The sequence below is a fragment of the Gambusia affinis genome, linkage group LG20 (genome assembly GCF_019740435.1).
Source record: "Gambusia affinis linkage group LG20, SWU_Gaff_1.0, whole genome shotgun sequence".
In the NCBI taxonomy this organism is placed as follows: domain Eukaryota; kingdom Metazoa; phylum Chordata; class Actinopteri; order Cyprinodontiformes; family Poeciliidae; genus Gambusia; species Gambusia affinis.
In genome coordinates, this window is record NC_057887.1 from 2,035,481 (window position 1) to 2,059,456 (window position 23,976).

Consider the following 23,976-nt stretch of genomic DNA (forward strand, 5'->3'; position numbering starts at 1 on the left):
CTCCAGGCTTGTAACAAACTGCAAGCAGAACCTCTTATGACTTTCTTTCAAAAAACACTTTTTCTTGGTAGATTTGTGTTCAGATTTTTTCTGTTCCCTCCTGCTGGGATGCCTCACAGAGCTTTGTGAGATGTGCAAAGTTTGCTATTTTGTTTTCTAACCTGCTGTGTTCCAAGGTCACCATGGTTCTGTTTTCTCAGGATCATAACAAACGTCACACACACGTGGACCGGCTTTGCTAATTAGGTCATTTCTGAACAAAACTGGGATTTGTTTAGGGGAATCAGAACAAAGGGATGTAAATAAATATTTCCATTTCATTTATTTCCTGACAGCTTGGAGTTGAGACGTGAAAAAATGTGAAAAGGTTCAAGAGGCATGAAAACTTCTGCGAGGCTCCGTGGGCCGGCAGTCAGTTGTTGTAGGGCGCCGCATCCAGCAGGGGGCTCCTGGTCCCAAACCCTTTTACAGTCTCAGGCTGTTAACTTTCCTGGCCGAAGCTCTGCATGTGGGTGAGGTACTGGGTGAGGCCGTCCTCCCCCCCCTCCTCCAGATGCTGCTGGTAGCACTGCAGCAGCCTGGCAGCCCTGGCCCCTGAGGGCCCTGCCTCAGCGGGCAGGCAGGCCCCCGACAGGTCCAGGATGATGGTGGTCAAGGATTTGATGTAGTTCTTGGCCAGAGTCAGAGTCTCGATCTTGGACAGCTTCTTGTCCATCTTCACGTGTGGGATGGCTTCGCGCAATGCCTGGAAGGCGTTGTTGAGTTTGTGCATGCGCTGGCGCTCCCGCTCGTTGCTCTCCAGCCTCCGGATGCTGCGCTCCTTGGTGCTGGACCCGTGCATCCTGCGCCGCCGCCCGCCTCCCCCACCTGCTCCTCCTCCTCCTCCCTGTCGGCGCCTGCCGTCCCCGCTCCTCAGGGAGCCCCTCCAGGAGCCGCCGATCCGGACCGAGGCCTCCGAGCCCTCTTGCTCGCTGGAGCCCGGCTCTGTGTCCGGTTCGTTCTCCGGCTCCGGGTCGGACCAGGGCCTCCTGGAGGGTCTCACGCCCTTCTCTTTGGACTTCATCCTGCTGCTTCCTCTCACCTCACAGTCTCCAACCGAGTCTCCCAACTTATAAAAGTCCTAGATGCACAGACAGGAACATTAAGACACAAAAGAAAAAGTGAATTATGCATAATTTCACACGCAAAAGTAGAATTGTGACATTTCAGTTCCTGCCCTCCTATCTGGGATCAGATCCCTAAATACCTGAGCGTAGCTGGTGGTCTTCTAAACTGGAGATAACTATTTTAAATAGAAATATTTTATTCTTAGTTAAATTTTAACAGTTTGTTTCAAAACTTCTTCAAAGAACAAACGATTTAAAATGGCCTTACCCTCTTGAGATTTTGATTTTGTTCAAGAATGTTAAGAGTGCCACCTGAACACATTTCATGTGATCCTTGATCAACACAGACTGTCTGACATTCTGCTCATGCATGACCAGCCAACTGAAGGAGTTGCTTTCATCTTGAATATATCAGCACTTTCACTTTCATGTCAAAGTCTTAAGCTGCAGAAAACATATTCAGTCAGAGCCACTGCAAAAATTATTTGGAGTATTTTGTTAAAAAAATATTCAGACAACACAATATGCCAAGCACAACAATAGGCTTACATTATTCATTTTGTTTTGTGCTCTTCTAATTTTTCTTGCAATTTTACTATTCGGCATATGCTGCAAGTCAGACATTTATCAAGGTTTCTTCAAATAGGGAGAGCTCTTTATCTAGATTGCATTAACCCAAGACAAAAGGATGGAACACATTTCATGTGATCCTACATCAACAATGTTTATCATGCAAGACTAGCCAATTCAAGAACATGTTTTCAGACTTGCATCTTGAAAATATCAGTACTTCCATGTTCAGTCAAACACAGTGGTACAGTTTATAGAAAAAATATGAAGGCCACACAATGCACCAGGTAAAACCTTAGGCTTACATTATTTATTTTTGCAAGTCTACTGCAAGTCAGACAATTTTCAAAGCTTCTTCATATAACAAAACCTTTTAGAATGACCTCACACCTTGAGATTTTGATTCATTTCAAGAATATCAAGAGTACCACTTATGGTTAAGCTAACTGCAATATCTGTCCTCGGGCATTTATTTGGTCACTGTATGAGTTAAATGCTTCAGTAAATGCTCAGGACTTGGCCATTCCAATCACCACACTGTGGACCATGTGGCCTAATGGACAAGCTGTTTGACTTCAGATCAAAAGATTGAGGGTTTGAGTCCCTTTGTGGTTGACTTTAAATGGCCAGCCCCAGTATTGGATCCTTGCCTCTTTCAATGATATTCATCAAACAAGAAAGGCCTTTGTTTAAGTTGAATTACAATGTCATGAAGAAATGCAGACTTGACGATGTTACTTATATGAGAAGGAAATGACAAAGTGCTGTCGAGGATGACACTTAGACTAAACCAAGAAAGAACCCAAGGAGTCGTCAACTGACAGGTAGAATCTGGATGTTGTGCCAGTGAGTAGAAACTCTGCAAACCAGGATTTTATTTCAGCTAGGGATGCACTGAAATGAAAGTTTGAGCTGATAATCTCCAATATTAATATTACTGTTAAGGCTGATAACCAATACCAAACTGGTTATCAGTCTTACCACTCCACTGACTTCACCGTGGCATCCCTGTTTCAGTTAAGCTCCTCAAAATCCTGCAGTATTTTACCATCACTGTCACATGACCAAACAAACACCACCTGAACATCCTCCCTCCAGAAACAAATGGCAACAAGATGGAGGCAAATATCAGTTGTTAATATTGGCCCAGTTGTATTCATCAGACTGATACAGATATGTTACAAAAAATTATCTGTATCAGTTAGAGCCAATATATCGAGCATCTCTAATTTCTTCTAAACAAGTGGTGAGGGAGGAGGGTGAAAGTGAGGAGTTTGGTGAAGTGGATAAGAAGAGCCGGGTGTCATCGGTCAAGCATTGAATTTATCGCGCTTGACATTGAATTTATGGGAAACATTGGTTAGTAAAGAAAGAAGAGGATCCAGTGCAAAACTTTGGGTCAAAACCTGAACTAACAGAGGAAGAGTGGGGTCTGAAGGATTTGAGTTAATGGGTGTGAGGGTATTACCAAGGAATGAAAGCCTGTGGAGGAGAATACTGTGGGAGATGGAATCAAAGTCCTCAGATAAAGGAGGGTAAGAAGAGAAACCAGAGCAGAATCTGCAGCCATTAGAAAGGCATTAATGATTCTCAGGAGGGCAGATTCTAAGCAGAGACACTGGCAGAAACCAGACTGGTATTGTTCATAGAGTCTGTTTTTGGTTAAAAGTACCATTTTTTACTAATTTATATATTTATGCTTTGTTTTGGGTTTTTTTTGTTTGTTTTTTGAACAAAGACCTTTTGAATTTCTATAACTTCTGGGACTGCCCCCCAAAAACCAGGACTACATAATTAGTTAAGAAAACAGAATTAGAGAGCTACAGTGCATTTTCTAAAAATCATTCATTCTCATTTTTAAACTGCTAAAAAAAAAATAAAAAATAAAGTTTTAACAAATCAAATCAGGTGCATAGTTACTTAAAACACGAATCTGTAAATTAGTAAGTTGCTTAATTTATTTCTTTTAAATAGCCTAAATAAAACTTGTGACATTTTGAGATATTTCAATATTAGGGTCACTTTAAAAAAACTTTCTTGAGTTGACATCATGTGAAAGGTGCTAATTAACTGATTAGTTGGTCAGTTGAGTCCCTTATCCAGGGGTCTTCGACTGCTGTCCTCGGGGGCCGGTGTCCTGCAGCTGCTAGATGTCTCCCTGGTCCAACACACCTGAGTCAAACTGCTGAATCACCTCCTCAATGTGCAGTCGGGTCCTCCAGAGTCCTGCTAATCACCTCATTATTTGTGTGTTGAAGCAGAGACACATCTAAAAGTTTCAGCACACCGGCCCTCGAGAACCAGAGCTGAAAGCCCCTGCCCTGCTCCGTTTACCCATTTTTAGTTTAAAAGTGCTTGGCGTCCTCCTGTATCTGATCCGACGGTGTGAAAACGCCATGATGTTGCACCTTTTATCCCGTCATATCTGAGATAATGTCAGCTTCAAGGTTGTGCTCATGAAAACAGGGGAAGCAGCCAGCAGAGAGGTCTAAAAAAAAAAAAAAAAAAGGGACCCAATGCTGACCCTGAGAAAAACTAATTTTATACACAAACATACATATGTATTTAGAATGAGTTCAGTTGGGACATTTAAGAGCAAAAATAGAACTTGTGTGAAATGGTTCAGTATTAACCTTGCTTACATGGCTGATATTTTTTAAGACATAATGTAACATTGTGCAAGTCTTCTGAGTCACAATAACAAATTGTTCCACACTAGTGGAAATATATCACTTTCTTTGTTACCGTTTGATATTTCTTGATATGCATTTCGTTTATTCACTTGTCTCTGTAACTTAACTGACAAACTAGACAGAATATTCATAGCAGCAGAACAAAAAAACTTACCAGTCTCCAGATTTAAATAAATTCACTAATTAATTGAAGAACAAAGAGAAAATGACGCATAATGCAGCCTGATTATTTTAAACATTAAGTAGTTTAATTCTGAGCTCTGAAAAGCCTTGTAGAAAACGGTCCTCAAAGCAAATTCTACTGGGTTTTACATAGATTAGAGCGCGTAATAATAAAAGCTACACAGTGTAACCCTCTAGATATCTTTCCGTCACTGTGTAGCTCCTTATTTCCCTAACCTCAGTTTGCAATCACCTAACGGCAGACCATGAAGCAACTCCAGCCAACGGTTCACAGAGAGAGAAAGGAAAGCAAACAAAACGGCCGTGAAAGTGGGTTAGAGAAATGAGAGTGGGCTGAGAAGACTTACCGCTGAGCGTCTACTGAAAATCACTCCGTTCATAAACCAGCAGCAGAAAGTCGGTAAAGGAGCGGAGAGAAGCTGCGGAGCGTCACCGCGGCGCGGAGATAACTGCCACATGTGCGCTACCTGTAGCTGACTGATGTACACGTCGCGCTGCTCAGCCAATCAGAGAGCCAGCCCACTCAGCCCAGTCTGCCCGAGCAGCAGAGCCCAGGCCGCTGACCCGACAGACTGCTGCTGCTGCTGCTGCCGCCGCTGCTGAGCGCTGTAACTAACTGCTGCCTGGTTTTAAAGCTGCTAACCACCGGAGCGCTTATGTTTACTCACAAACGTGTCCAGATAACGAGAACACAGCTGTGCGAAGAAGTTTTGATTTCTGCACATTATAATGTCTTAAAAAGTTTTAAGGAGGAGCAAAAGTTTGTATTTCTGTTTATTTTAGTTGATGACATCACAAAAGGCACAAGACTGGAGAATTCAGCTGGCATTGCTAGAATTTGCTAAGTGGAACTGTGATCTTGGTCATACTTTATTTATTTATTTATTTATTTATTTATTTATTTATTTATTTATTTATTTATTTACCTCAAGTTGTTCTACTGTACCTCCAACTAGACTTTACTTTTACAACTGGGAGCAGATTAGCATCACAAAAACTCAAGAGAACAACAACCTGAATCATTAAGGTGTTATAAAGGAGGCTTCCCAGATGCAAAGCAGGACCAAAGAGTAGAACAAAAAGCTGGATGTTTTTCTGCATTTGGTACTCTAACCATAAAGTAAAAGCTAGACAAGGAATGTAATAAGAAGCATCAAAAGCAAATGAGGTGGATTAGCAGTGCTTGCCAATAACTGCCGGTTTCATCCAGGATACATTACTGTGAAAACTGCTGCCCAAAAATGGAGCTGTTAGCACGTCATGACAGCTACAAGACAGTCTTCAGTCAGAGGCCTCTGCAGATTGGTAGCAATACTGACTGCTACCAGAGATTCTTCTAGACTACAGCATCACCATTCGCAATGGAGATTTTTGAATACACTTAGATGATATGAGTTATGACATCATTTGAATTCTCTTTGGGATTAAAAGTATTTTTGAATATAAATGAATAATCCTCCCCCACTCCTTCTTCTACAAGATGCATCCTGCTGCTACCAGTCTGCTAATATTCCTGTTAGATTGTTTTCCCCATCTGATTGGGGTCCATGGAATATGTAGTTTTCTGTGTGTATGACCTTTACCAGGTCAGCCGATCTTTTCACTGCCTGGTGAAAAGGTTGCACTTTTCTTACTTTTTCTCTGTGGTGTCAACTGGAATAATGAAGATGATGCATGACACAATGAAAAGCTGAAGGTTATTATGCTGCCTCAGCGACGTCATTAAAGTATGCACATGTACAGAGTTGATTTTATCATGGTTAGTTACGGTTTTATAACAACACAGCAACAACAAAGTCAAAAATCAATCATTAGAGGTTGTTTTGTACTTTCATAGAAATATATTCACTACTAAATAATGTAATTATTAATTTTACGGTAATTTCTATAAAATGGGAATGATCTTGGTATTTACTGTTGCATTCAGTGAAATTTTGACTTCACATGAACTCTTCAAGAGCTACAAACAAAACTGTACACGTTTTTATTCCTGTTGAACTATTTACATGTAAGTATAATATTATTAGGAACATTATACTTACGTGATTCAAATGAACTCATCTTGCTTTAAAACACACGGCTGTACATGAAATCCTGCTAAAGCAAAGCTTTTTAGGGAGGCTCGTTGAGTCCAGCAGTTAACATAATTTCCATTGTGGGTTATCGCCTCCCACTGTTTCATTTGAATATTCTTCCAGGTTCCACCTGCCAGCCCAGATGTAGGTCCTTTTAAGCCATGTCACAGTATTTGCCTTCCCTAACGTTTAGGACATCACCACTTCTGTAATGACTGTGTAATGCCAACTAAAATACACCCTTAAAAACCATTAGAAGTGTGAGCAAACATACCAAGTGATTATTTAAATGATTACCTATTTTAGGAATCACTAATCTAATCCCCTTCTTCTCAGGAATGTGCTTTCTGAGTTAATCATCCATTGTCTGTTTTACCAGCTGGCAGGTGTTGGCAGTTGGGATTATTACCTCTGGTGTCGATAAAGCGCTGCAAAACTGAAAAGCATCAGTTGTGCAAGTTAAATTGAGCGTGTGCTTAAACAATCTGATGACATCTTTATGGTGGCATCTGCAATGCCGCATGGATCAAATTTATAATCTATAAAAAGGAAAGTAAAACAGCTAAGATCATTCTCCATCCAGCACCTTCACTGTCTGGATTATTTGTTATTGGCATCCAACTTTACTTTAGGGGAAGTCACCTTCTGATTATCCACACCCCACCCAGTCTTGGTATATGGTGTCGCTGTGTTTTCTTAGACAGATCCACCCATCAAACAACACAGTTAAAAAGAAAATGACAAAAAGCTGGAGGCTTTAAAACAGTTGTGAACCTATAAGTTTGATCACAATCACCGTAAGCATGAATGGCCTAAAAACTTGGGGTCTTTGCAGAGACATGATTGCAAGTTGAGAAGAATGGAAGTACAGGAGGGCAGTAGATGGTAGGCAGATTATAATTGTTTAATCAAAGGTGACAAAATCCAAATTTACAAAAATGTGAGGAATCCTAAGGGCTGAAACATCAAGCCAGCACAGATAACTTGGAGCTAAGAGGAGAATCTGACAGAGTGGATGAAAGCACGATGCTTTTACGGGAACGGAGTGTCTTGTATAGAAAATAAGCGAGTGATTACAAACAGCTGCAGCAGTGAAGGAACCAAAGGCCTAAGAGCAACTGAGGGAGTTGAGTGAGGAATTGATAGAAACCTAGCAAAGCCAGGAGAACCCACACATAAGGTCAACACTAAGCCAAATCTGACAAGACACTCAAGTGACCAGCAGTACCATAAGAATATATCTTTGGACTACAGTGGATCTGCTGGAAGAAACAAATTAACCTTTAAGTTATCTCTATAGATATTCCTGCTTTGTGTGGCGTGCTAAGAGTGATCTGCTCCACTTGGAAGAACATTGGAACCGCTCTGATCTAAGATTGGGGGATATTCACCATGTTGGATTGCCTTGGCCTGATGTTGTTGCTTATGTGGTGTTTCCTGATCATAGATGAGCATGCAGGCTACTGATTGTGACAGGTAGCCAATTAGGAAGCAAGGTGATGGAAACACAGAGGGGAATCCAAAATACACAGAAGACAAAGCAAGTCCCATGGCACCTCAAACAGTCTGGTGAACGTTGGAAAAAAAATCCTTGTATTACTTTTTCTCTGTTACAGATTGTCCACAAACTGTCACAATTGCTCCTTCCCAGTCAACCATTTTTGTTTAATCCGAGTTCATATTTGATCCCAAAAGTTTTTATGAGACAACCCGACTGACATCTGAATGTTTTAGTTAAAATCGGTTCAAGTGTGATGTATTTCTCCTGCCATATGGCTTGACACCAAATACTGTACAATCAAACCTGTTATAGCTATGACTTTTCTTCATCATGTATGTGTTGCCTCAAGTTTTGAAAATCGGACGACAATTTTAAAATCTTCCCTGGTGAACCAGGCATTAGTGGTCCTTGACCCCTCTGGGCGATAAAGAGATGGGATGTCTTCAACTCTCAGAGCAGACTGAAGAACTGGGCCTATAAGGAAGTTGAAGAAGTGGGTTATCTTCTACTCCCCCAGAAAAAATAAGCCAAGACTAGTGTAACTCTTGGCTGCGGTACAATGGACTTGTGAAAAACCCAGGGTAATGAGAACTTGCGGAGAGTCCCTGGATCAGAAATCTTGACAAGAGGTCAGGGCTTTGGAGACTGAAGAAGAGGTTCTAATGATAAGGAAGATGCTGACAGTGTAGAATATTATTAAGGTTGTAAAGATGGTGATGATGATGAAGATATTACTGATGTCGACTCTGCAGGAGATGATGTCTCTGATGATGATGATGGTGGTGGTGGAGTTGAAAAAGAGAAATAATGATGGCAGAGGAGAGTATGACCCTCAGAAGGAGGGATGTTTGTGGGAGCTTCGTCTGCAGTCGTCTGCATTGGATGGTTTCTGGTCTAAAGATAAAGCTTTAAAACATGACACTGACTGTCAAAGGAGGCAAAGTGGAGGCTCTGAATATTGAGGCACAGACTAAAACAGGAGGAAGTTGATAAGTAGTTCAGACAGCACCATCTCTCCCTCTCCTTCTTATGGCCCAAGAATCAAGCAGCTTGACTCGAGTCGACTCAACTCTACTCTACACAGTTCAGATGGTTTTTCTCTACAGTTGAACTGCAGCTCCAGCAGGTAGGATCATCATATAGTTGGGCAATTACAGAGTCCCACAAACAGCACAATGTGATGTATTTGCAGCACAAACACAACACAACAATGTTGTGTTTGTTGTTGAACATTCTGATCAGTCTGTGGCTTTTTCTTCAGAATCAGTAAATATTGTGAGTTATTATAAAAGGCAGGCCCGAGTATTGGAAGAAAGTCACTCTTGTGACTCAACCAGTCGCTCCTCCTCCTAGCCAATCAGCTACCAGGAGTCTTCAGCTCAACTCGACGCAGCAAAATGACCACTGCTAGTTGAAAAGCAGCGAATCCAAGAGCGGAATTTATTTTCCTTGATGTTGATTGGCTATAAACGCAACAGCAGACATTATAAGGCTAGTGCTAGTGCAAAGATGGTTTCCATTTTGTGTAAAAATGAATCTTAAGGGTTTTTTTGTGTTTGAACTTTTAAAATAGACAGTTATAAGTGTTTTTAGAGTATTTACAGATTTGATCTATTTGCTGGAGTTAGGGACTTTGGTATTTTATGAATGGAGTAAAACAACACAAGTAAATGAGGGCCGACTTTGTGAGGTCACAGCTGTGGTGCTCCCAGCTCTCAGAAGCAAACAGCAACTTTTGGCTTGGATGTCCTTGAACAAACTGAGTGAACATGTGCATAAGTGTTAGCTGGATGACAGGGGGTGCCAATATGTGTTCTCCAAGCACTCAAGGTGTGAGAACATACACCTGTTTACACAGTAATGTTGGAGAGACCCATAGGACCTGCTTCAAGTCTAAATGGGAACTGTTTCCGTTTCAACTGATTCTTAGAATTCTGTGAGGTTCTCATGTTCCTGCTCATGTAGAAATGAAGGAATATGTTTGTTTTCACAGCCTGGTCCTGCCAGGTTTCCTTCCCTCCTCAGTTACACCATATCTACTCAACCAAACCTCACCCAACGTTGGACAATATAGAAACACTATCTGTTGCTTTTTAAAGTTTGCTCAGTTTCTGCTTACATCGGCTTACACTGTTTGTTTTGCAGCGGCAACGGATAAATTCTGGTCTGAAGAGCACACTTCAGTCATGAGGAAAGCTATCAGGCCTTTCACATAATTTTTGTACTAAAACAAACTGGTTCTATCACTGTGACTGTCCTGGGGTTCCTTCTGAAAGCTTGTATGCTTGATGCAACCTTCATAGCTTGGTTAGCAACTGGAAAGGCCCCAGATCCATTATGTAACTACATCATACTGAACTGTGTCACACGCTGTTTGCTCGTGTCATACTAATGGCAGTGAGAGCTGAATGCCCTGTGCCACATCCCTACGTAGGATGTGATGTCATCAACTGTAAGTGCTTTGGAGCAAAAGAGGGGAAAGCAGCTGCTGAAATCCCTGACTCATAAAAGGGGAGAGAGAAGGTGGGGAGGGACAAGGGGGCAGGTGAAGGAACTGAGATCTGGATGATTATTCAGGTTTTCCGTTTGGTTCAAGGCTGGCCGTCTGACAGAAAAACAACAGTGGACGTCACATTAGGCCATGGTGACAGTTGGGTGGCCCTTGGCTGAGGAGAGGTATTCAGATAGAGAGGCGGCTTTGACCACTATGTCATCAAATCACCACAGAGCTCAAATTATATATATATATATATAAATATATATATATATATATATATATATAAATATATATATATATATATATATATATATATATATATATATATATATATATATATATATATATATATATATATATATATATTTTTTTTTTTTTTATATATATATATATATATATGTGTGTGTGTGTGTGTGTGTGTGTGTGTATGTGTGTGTCACTCACACTTTGTGTCATAGTTCAAGGTCTGACTCGGTGACATAGGTGAGGAACAGACAAGTTTGGGCCAGAGAGCAGCGCTCTGGCCTGGCCTGAGAAGTCCAGCTCTTTGTCGGCAGGGACACGGTGCCAGATTGGTGAGCACACTCCAACGCTGAGAAGTCATCTTCCCACTGCAACCCTGGAGCCGCAAACAACATTAGCAGTTAATAAATGGAATTTAGTTATCACTCGAAAGTTTCTTGAAGTGTTAAAGGGGCGGTATTATATTATTTACTTAATGCTATAATGTCATTCTCTCATTAAAAAACGCACCTAGAGTGTTGCTTTGATTCTTCCATTTTGAAATCTATTACCGGAAATCTATTCATCTCCCCTGGTAGCCACTCTGCTTGCAGAAGCAAGTCCTGTGACCGGGCAGTGCCTTTTGCACAAAGCTCCTCCTCAGTGCTGCAGTCTCCAAGCCGAGCTTCTGCCTTACACAGCACCCCTCCCCCTGCAACACCTCCACCCAGCAATTAGCAAACACCTGTTAGAACTGTGCATCTGCTGAGCTCATCCTATGAGCTACATCGCCATGAAATGAAACGCGAGTAAAAACAGAGTTATATGCTAATTTTGTGGTGATGACGCGCTGAAGGCAGAGTGTCGCAAAGAGAAAATTTAAAAAAGATTTCATTTCTCAACAAATCTGAAGACAATGATAGATTTTGCGAAGATGTTGGCTGACGGAGCGTCATTATCCAGTCAGGTCAGTTCAGTACAAAATGTGTGTTATAAGAAGTTTTGTGTAAGCCGATGTTTCTGGAGGAATGGGTCAATATTCCAGTGAACTACTGTGAGAATATTTGACCGAAAACAGACACTTTTAGAAAGTAATTGTTTCAAATACTGACAGTAATGTTTGTAAACCTCTCAATATGAGATTATTATGCTTGAATGTTTCAAATAGGATTAATTTCTGTAATCTTAACTGACCTGAGGCAGCAAAGTTTTTTTTTTTTTTTTTTTTTATCAAAATAAAGGTCAGAAAGTTAGAAAAAACACTGTGTGAAATTTCTGGTTTCAGGTATGCACATGTAAATGATATTCAGTTTGGGAATAATTAGAATATAGTCATATTAAGTCTTACCATCGTCCTTTGATATAACATCAGACTGGATGGTGGGAAAATGGAATGGTGGAGATGTTGAGGGTCCTGAAGGCAGCTTGAGAGTGGGTGTTTCCTAAGAATCAACAGTTGATTGTCAAAACATAGACAAAAAAAAAAAAAAATACAGGAAAATTATGATTGATTTTACAAGAGAACCCCAAAGTAGACATCGAGGTCGTCCCTCTAATCTCAAGCTTTAGCACCTTTTTTAAAGGATCAGAGTCAGAGCCTAAAGACTAAACTCAGCTCCTGATATCTGTTACAGGGCAACAGTCCCCTCCAGAGATAAGTCCAGATTTTTTAAACATCATGACCAGTTTTCTGCCTGAGTTTTCCATCTGTGTCACATGACCTGCTCTCTGAGGGCCGTGCTGACCTGACAGATGTCTGTCTGGTGTAAACAGCACAGACAGCAGCTGAAACATTAAGCATTCATTTTTATAATGTCCACCAAAAAGGGAGACATTAATAAATCTTTCCTAAAGTCTGCTCTGGCCCCCCCAAACACAACAAACTAGAACTGTACTGAAAAATGTTTAAATTGTTAATGAGTATTGTCAAAACATGCTAGCGTTAGCCGAGCACGTCAACAAACGTTCTCTACATGAAAGTACCATCAGTAGGAGCAAGACTTGTGTTAACACAGGAGCTGTCGAGTCAGGATTACCTTTGAGGAACAAGAAGCTCACAGACAGTTAGAACAGAAAACTGTTGTGTTAGAGACTTTTGTCAGTGGCGGAGCCAGACTTTTATCATGGGGGGGCCGGATGCCCGATTGTGGCATTACTGCATTCTTGATTTGTACTTTCTAATTAACAGCCTCCCCACCCTCAACACCACTTAAAAAAATTAACTGGAGGACAAAGAAGGATCGATCATTACCTGATCAAACAGGTAGACGATGACATCCTCTTCAAAGGAAACGCTTTTCTTTATTTTCATTTTCTCACTTTTACTCCTCCTCCCTGGTCTTTGTGAATGATCATCGTTTTGACGTGTTTTCTGATGGATCTCAGGGTTCCACGTCCTGAAGCTGTTCCTGTCTGTGTCCTCGCTGCCAGTCTTGAGACAAAACGATCTTTGGGCATTGTCGTGTTTTACAGCAGACATCTTGTTATTTCTTCCAGAACTTCCTCTATGTCTAATAAATGTCCTCAAATTCTGAGAGGAGTAAACGTGGCATAATTTATTTGCAGTTATGCAATTATCAGAAAGAATAATGAGCCTGTCGAAGGAATCCATGACGATGGCATGCTGCTGGGTTGCTTCATTCAAAAAGTTTTTAATCCAATAAAAAATGTCTGCCTTAGGGAAAGTGGTTCCTTCCTGGTTGGCCTGGCTTGGTAAACCTTTGATGACGGAATCTAAAAACCTCAGGTGTCCACTGAGCTTCGATGGGGGACAGAAGTGTTGTGGGAAACAAAATCGTGATAAAGCTAGCCAATCTGATGTGTGCGTAGTGTTTCTCTGTGAGATGGGGGCTGAACACTCCGTCCAATCAAGGACACAGATGCAGGAACCCACTTCATGGTCCTCACACTCCTCTTCATTCCTGCATCAATGATTCAGGGCATCCACAGGGCAGTTTCAGTAAGCCTGAAGATATACTGATTCACATATGATACATTAGTGATGTTACAGGCAGAAAGGAGAGGACTGTAACTTTATGGGATAAAGAGGGCAAGCTTTCTACAGGTGCTCACTGACTGGAGGAGAGACACTATGGTAATCCCAGAATCACACACAGGAGTCATCTGAGGAGACTTTCTACTAAATGTCGGAACGACAGAGATTTGCCAGTTGTTGCACACAAACGCGCTCATGCACACTTACAGGTCCATTATTGGGTCTCTCAGTCCAAGGCCTGAATAAATATCGGCAGTCTTCCATCTGCAGAGACAAAGACGCAATAGGAAACTTTTACTGCTCTGCAGTAACCAAGCAACTGTCGGACAAGTGACTCAGGAAAGGAAGAGAGGAGCTGACTCACAGCAGCTGTGACGTAAAGGGATGTAAAAGGAGACACACACATACAAACACACACACACACACCTGGGAGGAGGATAAAATCTGACCAGTTCGGGTAAATTAACACCTCACTGTGTAACAGGTGGAGGGGCTCAGGAGGAAGAGGGAGAAAGAGACTTTTCCAAACAACCAGTTAAAAAAGAGACACACTGTAGTGCCTTCAACAGCAAAAGACACAACTCACATCTGTAGTGTCCTCATGCAGAAATCCTGTCATATGCACATAAAATTACCTTCTTTTAATTTCGACCAGGCTGCATTTCCTGTTTGAAAATAACTTGTCCACTGAAATCACCAGCGCAGCTCCACCCCTGCTGTGGTTCAACTCTGAAAATGCAGAACGTGTTCAAATCTGCAGCTTCATGAGTTTGCACAATATGCTGCAGCAAAGCGTCTCCGCAGCCACAAACAAGATAAAGCAGCAGCTTTTTCACAAAGATGTCCTACCTTGCATCCTTCAAAGCTCAGTCATCGTCCTGCTTTTACCATGCCGTGGCGCACCCCGTCGAGTTTCCTGCAGGAGACGAGGCAGAGCAGACAGAGGAGACAGAGGAGACGCTCTGAAAATGAAAGGGAGGAGGGCGAAGAAGAGTGAATGTATAGAAGGGATGAAAACGGTGTGAGGACAAAGAAAGGACAAAGAGCTTACATATCCGTCTCTCCGCCAGCAGGTTCCTGGCCTTTCTGCAGCAGAGCGCCGGATGCAATCAATAATCTCAGCGCTAATGTGACACAGAGTCCAGTTATAAAGACTAACAGTGTAGGTGTCACTGTTATGCAGACAGTTTTGTTTGAAAGAATTGCTTCCCATTGAGATTTTACACATTTTATTTTATTTTTTTCACTGAAAGTTCAATAAAGTTTCTGTGATAAACCCAAACAGAAGGTGAACTTCTGCCACAGTCTCACATGGTTTGCTGACTCAAACAGCTTTTAAGACAGGACTGCAGCGTCTCATCAACTCCACCCCTGCAGAAGGAGAGCATCCTCACAGCATAATGCTGCCACCACCATGTTCCACTGTGGGATGGGGGGTTTAGCATCTTCACCAGGTAACGTTACATCATCATCATCTATCAAAATAATTTTTCAAATCTTACTACTAGCATACAATTGGATTTAAGCCTGGACTTTGACTGGGACATTCTAATAGATATGTATGTGTTGATTTAAAGCCTTTTATTATACCTCTGGCTATTTCTGTAGTCACCTCCATGCATCTTATTTTTATATATTTCCTTAAACTTTAAGGTGCAAACCAATTTAAAAATGTGAACCTTTTGAATGGACATCATTTGGCCACATGTTTTAATAATACAAAAATAAGCTGTAAATCAGAGACTTATTTTACCGTCTCTCTCTCTATACATAGACAGAAAGATATATACATATATATATATATATATTCTGTCACAGGGCAATACAGAAAACAGACAGGACAAACAACCATTCACACACACACTCACACCTAGGGAGAATTTAGAGAGACCAATTAACCTGACAGTCAAGAAACCCAGAACCTTGCACAACTGCCCTTCCTCCTAACACAGAGGGCAAATTTGGCACTTTAACTCTGCACTTCTGCCACTTTTTTATCTGTATATCTCTCTATATACTTATAAATATATATATACATTCTCAGTTGTAAAACTGAATATGTCTAGTTATTGTACATCTATTTATTAATTTCTTAGGATAATTTTTTTTAGTTAGACTGTGACTTTTATTGTTACTCAATGTTAGTAACGCCCTGTTTTGTATCACTGTGGGATAGTGAGAAACGTCATTTCGATTCCCTTGTATGTCTGGACATGTAAGAGGAATTGACAATAAAGCTGATTGATTTGGACTGTGGGAGGAAGCCGGAGAGAACCCACCATGCACAGAGAGAACATGCAAACTCCATGCAGAAAGACCTCGGGCCGGGAATCGAACCCAAGACCTTCTTGCTGCAAGGCAACAGCTCTACCAATTGTGCCACTGTGCCACTCATATATATGAGATATATCTCTATAGATATCTATGTACATGTCTACATATCTATATCTATATATCAATATCTTACTTTATATATATAAATATACAAAGATATATAGATAGATTGATATCGATATGTATACAATATTGATATCATTGTATATCGATACATATATATATCTATATATATATATATATACATATATATATATATTGTATAATGTTTAATTTTTCAAAACATACTTTCAAGCTGATGAACATCATAATTAACAGAAATAGAAATCTTGAAAACATCAGTTTGGGGAATTAATCCACATAATATCTTTTACTTAGTGAATAGTTATTGAAATATTTTTATTTACTGAATATGGGTCCATATTTAATACATAATCCGTAGACATTTATCAGTAAGCATTGGCTCCCTCTTGAGGTCATGATTGAGAAATGGCAGAAATACAGCTGTCAAAAAGCCTATATACAGTATATACCATGGGTTATGGGTATATGATTTTCTTTTCTACTTTGTATTTATTTTCTGATAATTTCCCAGCTACTAATACTGAATACTTCTTCTGAATTAAAGAAGATATTACTGCCCCTTTTGGATACATACTTTTAGAATAAATCTGGACACTTGTTCCACACAAGTTTTACGCAGATTTTGTCCTTCTGCTGGCAACAAAATCACTGATGCTGGAGTTTTTGCTTCACACACCCAGACAACATCAGGATGTTGTTCCCAGAAGGCAACAATGTCACCATTCAGTCCATCTCTGGTTCCCAGAGTGGGCAGATAGAAAAAAAAGCCAAAGGAAATGCTTAGAAAAAGAGAAACAAAGAGATGGACAGATGGTGGAGTTACTTCTTTCAGTTCCACCTCCCATATTCAGACATGCGTCCTTCCTCTGCAATGAATCCCAAATCGGGACAGCAAATGCTGGTCCCAGAAGCACATGTGAAGACTGAATGGACCTGTTCTTGTCTGTTTCCTGGTCTGCTTTCATATCAGACCTATGATGGACATGTCCAGTGAGAGGATCTCATCATCTGATATGCCACCGGCTTTGAATCCAAATGTCAGATGAATGATTGATACTTCTTTGGTTTCAGAACTGTCCCCCAACTAGTATGCAGCTCGTTGCTATGGGTTACTGTTCATTTGATCAGTCAGCTCCTTTGTGTTCTCCCAGAGAGAAGTGCCTGTGCGTCTCATGCACCTCAATCGGTATGTGAAAGGAAAGAACAACGTTTCTCTCATGTGTTTGTTAAGCAGCTTGAAATTTATGACCCGTCTGTTTTAGGACCACAGTAGCCCACTGGTCTGATTGAGTTGTAATTCACACACTACATGCCAAAAAGTGCTGTATCCACTTACACTGCAGGCGCAGAATCATCACATCCAGCCGGCAGACGGCAAGTGACACCCAACAATCTGTGAGGGGAGTGTAATTGGAGAGGATTGGGCTTATTATGAGCATGCCAAAAACACTGGGAGTGAGTTCAAGAAGGAATAAACCACTGTCTCTGTCTGTGGCCTGTGGAGTGAGGCAATGCATTGTGGGTAATATGGGCCAGTGCACCGTTCAGTCAGACCACTGGAAGTGCTGTTCGCACCCTTTATTTGTACACGACAGAGTGTGCAGGGGTTGTGGGCTGGGAGAGAGAGACAACTTAAAGTGGTAAATCTGGTATGTACTGTTGGTTCAAGATGTGTGGCTTCAACTTCACAATAACTTTGTGTCGTTTGGATGCTAAACTTTGTTCAGAGTGGAAACATGATCCAGTTCTGCCCGTTTGTGGCTGTAATGTGGATCAGATCCACAGAAAAATGTCAGATTCACTTTAAGCAGGAGCTCATGGGCCGTCACTTCATCTGGAATCGGAGGTATTTCTGATCACAGCTGCTTCCCCATCTTTCCACATGTAGGGACAGTGTCTGCAGGCACTGATGCCTTATGTGGAGAGGTGGGCGGGGCTTAGGACATCAGACCGAAGACAGACAAATATAGTTGGGGCAGGGAGTGCTTTCCAAGGAGTCTGTTTTTGCTCATTTCCTCATGGATCATTATTTATTGTTTATGGAAGAAATTTAGAGTCACTGAAAAATATGAAAGAGAAATCTGACTTTTTTTTTCGAAAGATTAAAGTCAAAATTCTGAGAAAAAAAAGAAAAAAAATTTGGGTTATTATTATTTTTTTTTCCGGTGGCCATAACCCTCTTCCATTGATATTTCAAAAAAGTTATAAATAGGTAATTATCTGGCTGATAAAAAAAAAAAACAACTGTTTTTTACAGGGGCCGCAAATGGAATGGAGGACAAAGTCTGCAGAGAGGAGAATCTTGTGCAAAGTGTTTCACTTTCTGTAATGAGCCCACTTCTCCTGATCTCATAACTTGCTTAGCGATTTACATTCTTCTTACTTATTAATTAGTTTCTTACTCAAGTTGTTTATTTGATTCTGTCTTAGTTTACTTATTCATCTATCTATGCACTGTCCTACTAACTAATTATACTGATTAAGGCATTAATTTTTATGTATGAATTATGTTATTTAACCTAATTACTTCTATCTACTCACTCTTTTATTACATACTTATTATCCACTATCTTGTCAGTCTTCCCATCCATCTATCCATCCATCCATCCATCCATCCATCCATCCATCCATCCATCCATCCATCCATCCATCCATCCATCCATCCATCCATCCATCCATCCATCCATCCATCCATCCATCCGGTCCCTGGTGCTTTCTGTACTGTACTGCTGAAACACTACTGCTCTCTTTATTTGAACTGGAGTTTCTCTGTTGCATTGCAGTGGTTCTAACAGCTCTGCTACAAAGAAGGCTTACATATATTTTTTTTTATTTACCTATTTATTCACATATGTGTTTTCCTACTTTGCTATTTTCTTTTTACTGAACTTATTTGTCAATTTGTTTGCAACTTATTTTCTTGATAAATTACTTACCTATGAACCTATTTAGTTATTTACTTAATTATTCACTCATTCCTAATTTGTTATGTGGTCCTCTATGTATGTATGTATCTATGTATTACTTATCCACCAAGATGTGTGTCTGCTGGTTAAGAGTGGCTCTGAATGCAAGGAATTATAGAACAGAATGAGAAACCTCCTAGCAGAAGGAGGAAACATGAACCTGGATCTCATTACATGGATTTTTAGTCACTCTTCAAACACTGGGACTGACTGCAGCAGCAGAAGGAAGTAAGTGTAACATGAGGTACTGTAACATGTGCCTGCTACAAGTTTGAGGCACAAGCTGTGCCAAGCAGAACACGGCTGTAGGAATGGGTTACATGTTTCATTCTGTAACATTAACCCAGCAGAAATTCATAAGCTATTCAGTATCATTTTCTTTAAAGAAGAGATAATGCAGTACTGTTTTCCTGCTTTTATTGAAACAGACCACCTAATCGCTACTGCTAAATTTAATCAAAATCATTTTTATTTGTAGTTTGTTCCTTGTCTTTATGTACAGGACCTACTTTTACGGTTAGTATGTTTACATAGCAATCCAATGTTTAATAGATAATTTCAGCAGCAGAAAATGGTAGTTTTAATCTAAGCTGTTATTAAAAAGTGGATAATCAAATGAAAATCCAAAATAAACAATTTTCTCATTCTTAAGTCATTAAAGACCCTCAGTTATTTTTTAGTCTGAGTTCAAAATGAAATTGTGGTTGGGACTAAAGGTTCTATTTAAATATTTTCATTGAATCTTAAGCTAAATAAATCCACTAATAATACATTAAAATACAACCTCAAATACACACATCTATTACATAAAGAGAGGAACAAAACAAAACAAACAAAAAAACAACTCAAATCTTAATTGACTTCGTTCCGAGATGTCTGGGAGTCTCTCAATAAGAATGACTGCCATATTTTGTAAAATGTTTTGGCAGATCCATGTATAACATTTCTCTGTAGTTCAACTTTGAGACCAAGTCTTCACTATCACGCCCCATCAAAACGTGACCTTTAAAACCTTTAAAGATCCAAGCAGATCCAGGTAATATTAAAAAAGGTCTTTATTCACATCGAACCCACCAGAACTACATGTTCCAATCCATTAGTCCCATTAAGTGGTATGCTGCTACTGTTTCATTCCACTGGATGGCAGTAGTGAGTAGATGATTGAAATAGTCTGCAGATTTTCCAGCCAACCATTACATCAATGTAATCAAGTACTTACAAAATAGCAATAAATGTTAAATGTTGCTTAATAGAAATGACACTTATGATATAGAACAGGGGTCTCAAACTCCAGTCCTTGAGGGCTTCAGTCCTGCAACTTTTAGATGTTCCTCTGCTGCACCACCTGAATAGAATAATTATGTCATTAGCAAGGCTCTGAAGAACTGATCTACACAAGGAAGAGGTAATTAAGCCATTTCATTCCAGTGTTTTGTACCTGTGGCACATCTTAAAACTGCAGGACACCGACTGGAGGACTGGAGTTTGAGACCCCTGATATAGAACAAGAAGTGTAAGAAGAATGTCAGCTTTCAAATCACTCAACCGTCGAATCCTCTTGGTCCTAAAACCAGCCTGTTTGTCACTTCATCAGGATCCATTCTGTTTCCACCTAATGAACATAAGCACTGAGCTCAAGCTGTTCTGTTATCAGCACACACACACACACACGCACACTCTGCCATGCAGATGTCAAGAAGATGCATGGTTGACATGGATGGGTAGATGGTCAGGATGGTGTTAAAACCCATCACCTGGACCTCTGACTTGTGCATGTGCACTTGCACAAGCATGTAGGTACTTCAGCATGCACAGTTGGGGACAGCTGAGCGTTTCCTTGAGTGGTTTGAAGTGTTTATAGATGGGCTGACAGAGCTCTCACTTACATGCGTACATAGGCCAGAACGGATAAGATCAAATGAGTTTCAGCAGCTAATCTTAAAAGTGATGAGCCTCTGGTCTGGAATAAACAGAAATATCTTCATGAGGGAATAAGGCACATGGAAGGGATCGCCTTTCTTTTTCATAAAATTATTATTTTATTTTAGAGGAAAATTTCCTGTAAACCTTTGTAACAGTTAGAAGAATTGTATTTTGAAAAGCTAAAATAACTAGATTACATCTTTCTTCTATATTTGCTGTCAGCACGGTCTCATCACTCCTCAAAGTTGTCTGAGGAAGTTCCTGAATCTACTAAACCGTCTCAGTCCTGTATCACTTGCATCCTAAGCTGACTGGCATTTGTCAGGCCCTCCGATCCAGTTGCAAAGCAGCGACCACATATAAGTGAAAAATGCAATGAGTCAGGGCTGCCTCTTAACTACATTTCAAAGAGATGAGGCAAGAAGCCAGGGCAGAGGAAAGGCTGTGTTTCATTGAAGCAGTAGAGGAGGATCCTCTTTTGTCCCATGAGTCACAAATAAGAAGATATTCTATTTTTATTTCTATATTTATATAAGATATTTTCATATTCCTATGAAGATAACAGCCCCACAAATAAGAAGATAAAGAAAGAATAGATACAAAAACTCACAAAAACAGTTTTCTTGTATATACTATATGAAGTGTAGGAAAATTTCATATCTTCCAAAGTTATGGAATGACTATCCACCATCAGAGGCCTCAGAAGATCCTTTTAAGAAAAACCACACAAAAAAGTCTGAAGTGTTTAATTTTCAGAGAATATCACAGCCTATTATTATATTGTTACATTTTCAGAACCAGTGCACCTCAAATTATTCCTCCTGTTGAGCTGCAGCTCCTCCAGAGTTACCACAGGCCTCTTGGCTCTTTCTGTGATTTAGGTTTTTGTTAATCAGTCTGTTGGTTTAGAGGCAATGCTGAGCCTTAGTGGGTTTTTGACTGTATTAACCTCTTTCCAGTTTCAGATAATGTATTGAACAGAGCTTAGTTCGAAATGTATTCAGATATTAGAAGTGGTGAGCCTATCTGCAGGAATAATTCATGTTGTAAGCCTATGTGGACAAATTTGTCCAGCCATTCCCCACACAGCGTGACAGAGGTGGACAAAAACTAATAGCCAGGTGTCTCGGCTGAACTTGAAAGCGTAAACGGCATGCCCAGCCAACAGCAGGTCAAACAGAAATAGCTGAGGAAGTAACTGAGCTCAGGAAAAACAGGAACAGACATCAAGGTATATCTGAATAAAGTGCTTCAATGTTTCTGTATGAGATGATGAAATTGTTATGTTGTTAGGATATTTAGCTTACCTGGCACTGTGGTTACATCACTGTCCACATAACTTTAAATCGGTTGCAAGAAAACATACTGAATAGCTTGGTTGAAATTCTACTGAAGAAACCCGAGTGAATGGGAGAAAGCCCAGACGGTGCAGTAAGCGAGACTTGAATCGAGTGGAATAGCTCAATTCAACATTAAAATTAACTAATGTGCCAGTTTTATAAATGTGTAATGTTAGTAGGTTTGTTCACATCAACAGTCTAAAAATGAGAACAGCTCACATGCACATGTCAGTTAATGAACTACCATCAACATATTAGCTAATGAAAACATTGATTTTAAGTGTCCAAATAAGTTGTGCTTCAGCAGGTAAAAGAAACTAGGAAATATTAGTTTTTTTCCATTGAATACTTGATGAGGTTAATCAATCCAAGCTATTTAACCCAATGCAGCAAAGTACTTGGAAATGGTCACCGGATAGTGACATTAAAGGACAATTACCAAGTCTTTTTGTTAGTCATGTGGCATATTCACATTCTGTCCCATTCTGATTCTAGCTCTGCCTACTATTCAATACCATCCATCACAAATGACAGAAAGGCATTGGATGTAAAAAATTTTAAACATAATCATGTGTATACTTACTTTAAACACCCAGTAGAACCAGGGACACCCTCTGATAGGTTTGATGATGTGAGACAAATTATGTTGCAGGTGCATCCCACCAAGAAAATCACTGCTTTCTATCTGTTTTGTCATTTCCCTTTTTAAAATGTTCCACCTCCCTCATATTTGCACGTAGACAGAGCAACAACAAACACTCAGAACACTGAACTGACATCCCCTCTCTGTGTCTGTCTCTTCCTCTCTGCCCCATCCCCCCTTCTTCCTCCTCTCATCCACCTCTCCATCACACAGGAAGTCTGCTCTTCCTGAAAACAAGCCTCAGCGCATGGAAAGGCACAAGGCCAGCAGGCTTGTAACTGATGGAGGGTAGAGGATGTTTTTGTCGTTTCCATGCCCCTCTGGTTGCTGCAGGCCACAGCGTAGTCCATCCTGAGGAAACCCGTCTTACGTCACCCTGTTGGTCCTTGAGCCAGCTCTCACTGGCCAGTCCTGTGACGCAGTGAGAGCTGCAGCAACCTGTTACGCATCTGCACCTGAAAGTTTTAATGAGCAGAAAACGGAAGTGAAGAGAGTCCAAATGTGGTGTTGACAGATGCCACAAGGAGCATCAGTGGTGACTAAGAACATTGGTCTGCCAACAAACATCCACTCATTTCCTGAATGGAACTACCAGAAACTTCCAGCCCACCTGCCAGTGTGAGAATTTATCAGCTTGGGGTTTTCCATAGATTTCCATAGATTCAGTAATATATAAAACTGATGGGTCCTGTCTTTACTAGGACACCATGTTAAAAAACCTTGGAACCTTGTAGTTTCTCAAATCACAAAGGATCACAGATAGCAAGACATATACTTATATTTTGAAAGTATGTTAAAATTAATCTTTATTCCTCTAAAGGGAAAAGGGTTTAAAATAAAAGCT

The 23,976-nt window shown here is 40.4% G+C and overlaps 1 protein-coding gene across 5 annotated transcripts; it reads right to left on the minus strand.

Annotated features, from left to right (window-relative positions):
* Positions 1 to 303: 303 nt before the first annotated feature.
* bhlha15 (basic helix-loop-helix family, member a15) lies at positions 304 to 14,982 on the minus strand. 5 transcript variants are annotated; one of them, XM_044103057.1, is made up of 7 exons: positions 14,894 to 14,973; positions 14,692 to 14,804; positions 14,478 to 14,571; positions 13,099 to 14,106; positions 12,196 to 12,289; positions 11,070 to 11,244; positions 304 to 1,120 (listed from the first exon to the last, which is right to left on the minus strand). In XM_044103057.1, the coding sequence occupies exons 6-7, from the start codon at positions 11,079 to 11,081 to the stop codon at positions 482 to 484; spliced, it is 651 nt and encodes a 216-aa protein (XP_043958992.1). In that variant the 5' UTR covers positions 11,082 to 11,244; positions 12,196 to 12,289; positions 13,099 to 14,106; positions 14,478 to 14,571; positions 14,692 to 14,804; positions 14,894 to 14,973; the 3' UTR covers positions 304 to 481. The 5 variants fall into 5 exon arrangements, with proteins under 5 accessions (XP_043958992.1, XP_043958993.1, XP_043958991.1 ...); XM_044103053.1 differs by lacking the exon at positions 304 to 1,120 and having other exon boundaries at positions 11,077 to 11,244; positions 13,099 to 13,768; positions 14,050 to 14,106; positions 14,894 to 14,982; XM_044103055.1 differs by lacking the exon at positions 304 to 1,120 and having other exon boundaries at positions 11,077 to 11,244; positions 13,099 to 13,768; positions 14,050 to 14,106; positions 14,692 to 14,758; positions 14,894 to 14,931.
* Between the last annotated feature and the right edge of the window lie 8,994 nt (positions 14,983 to 23,976).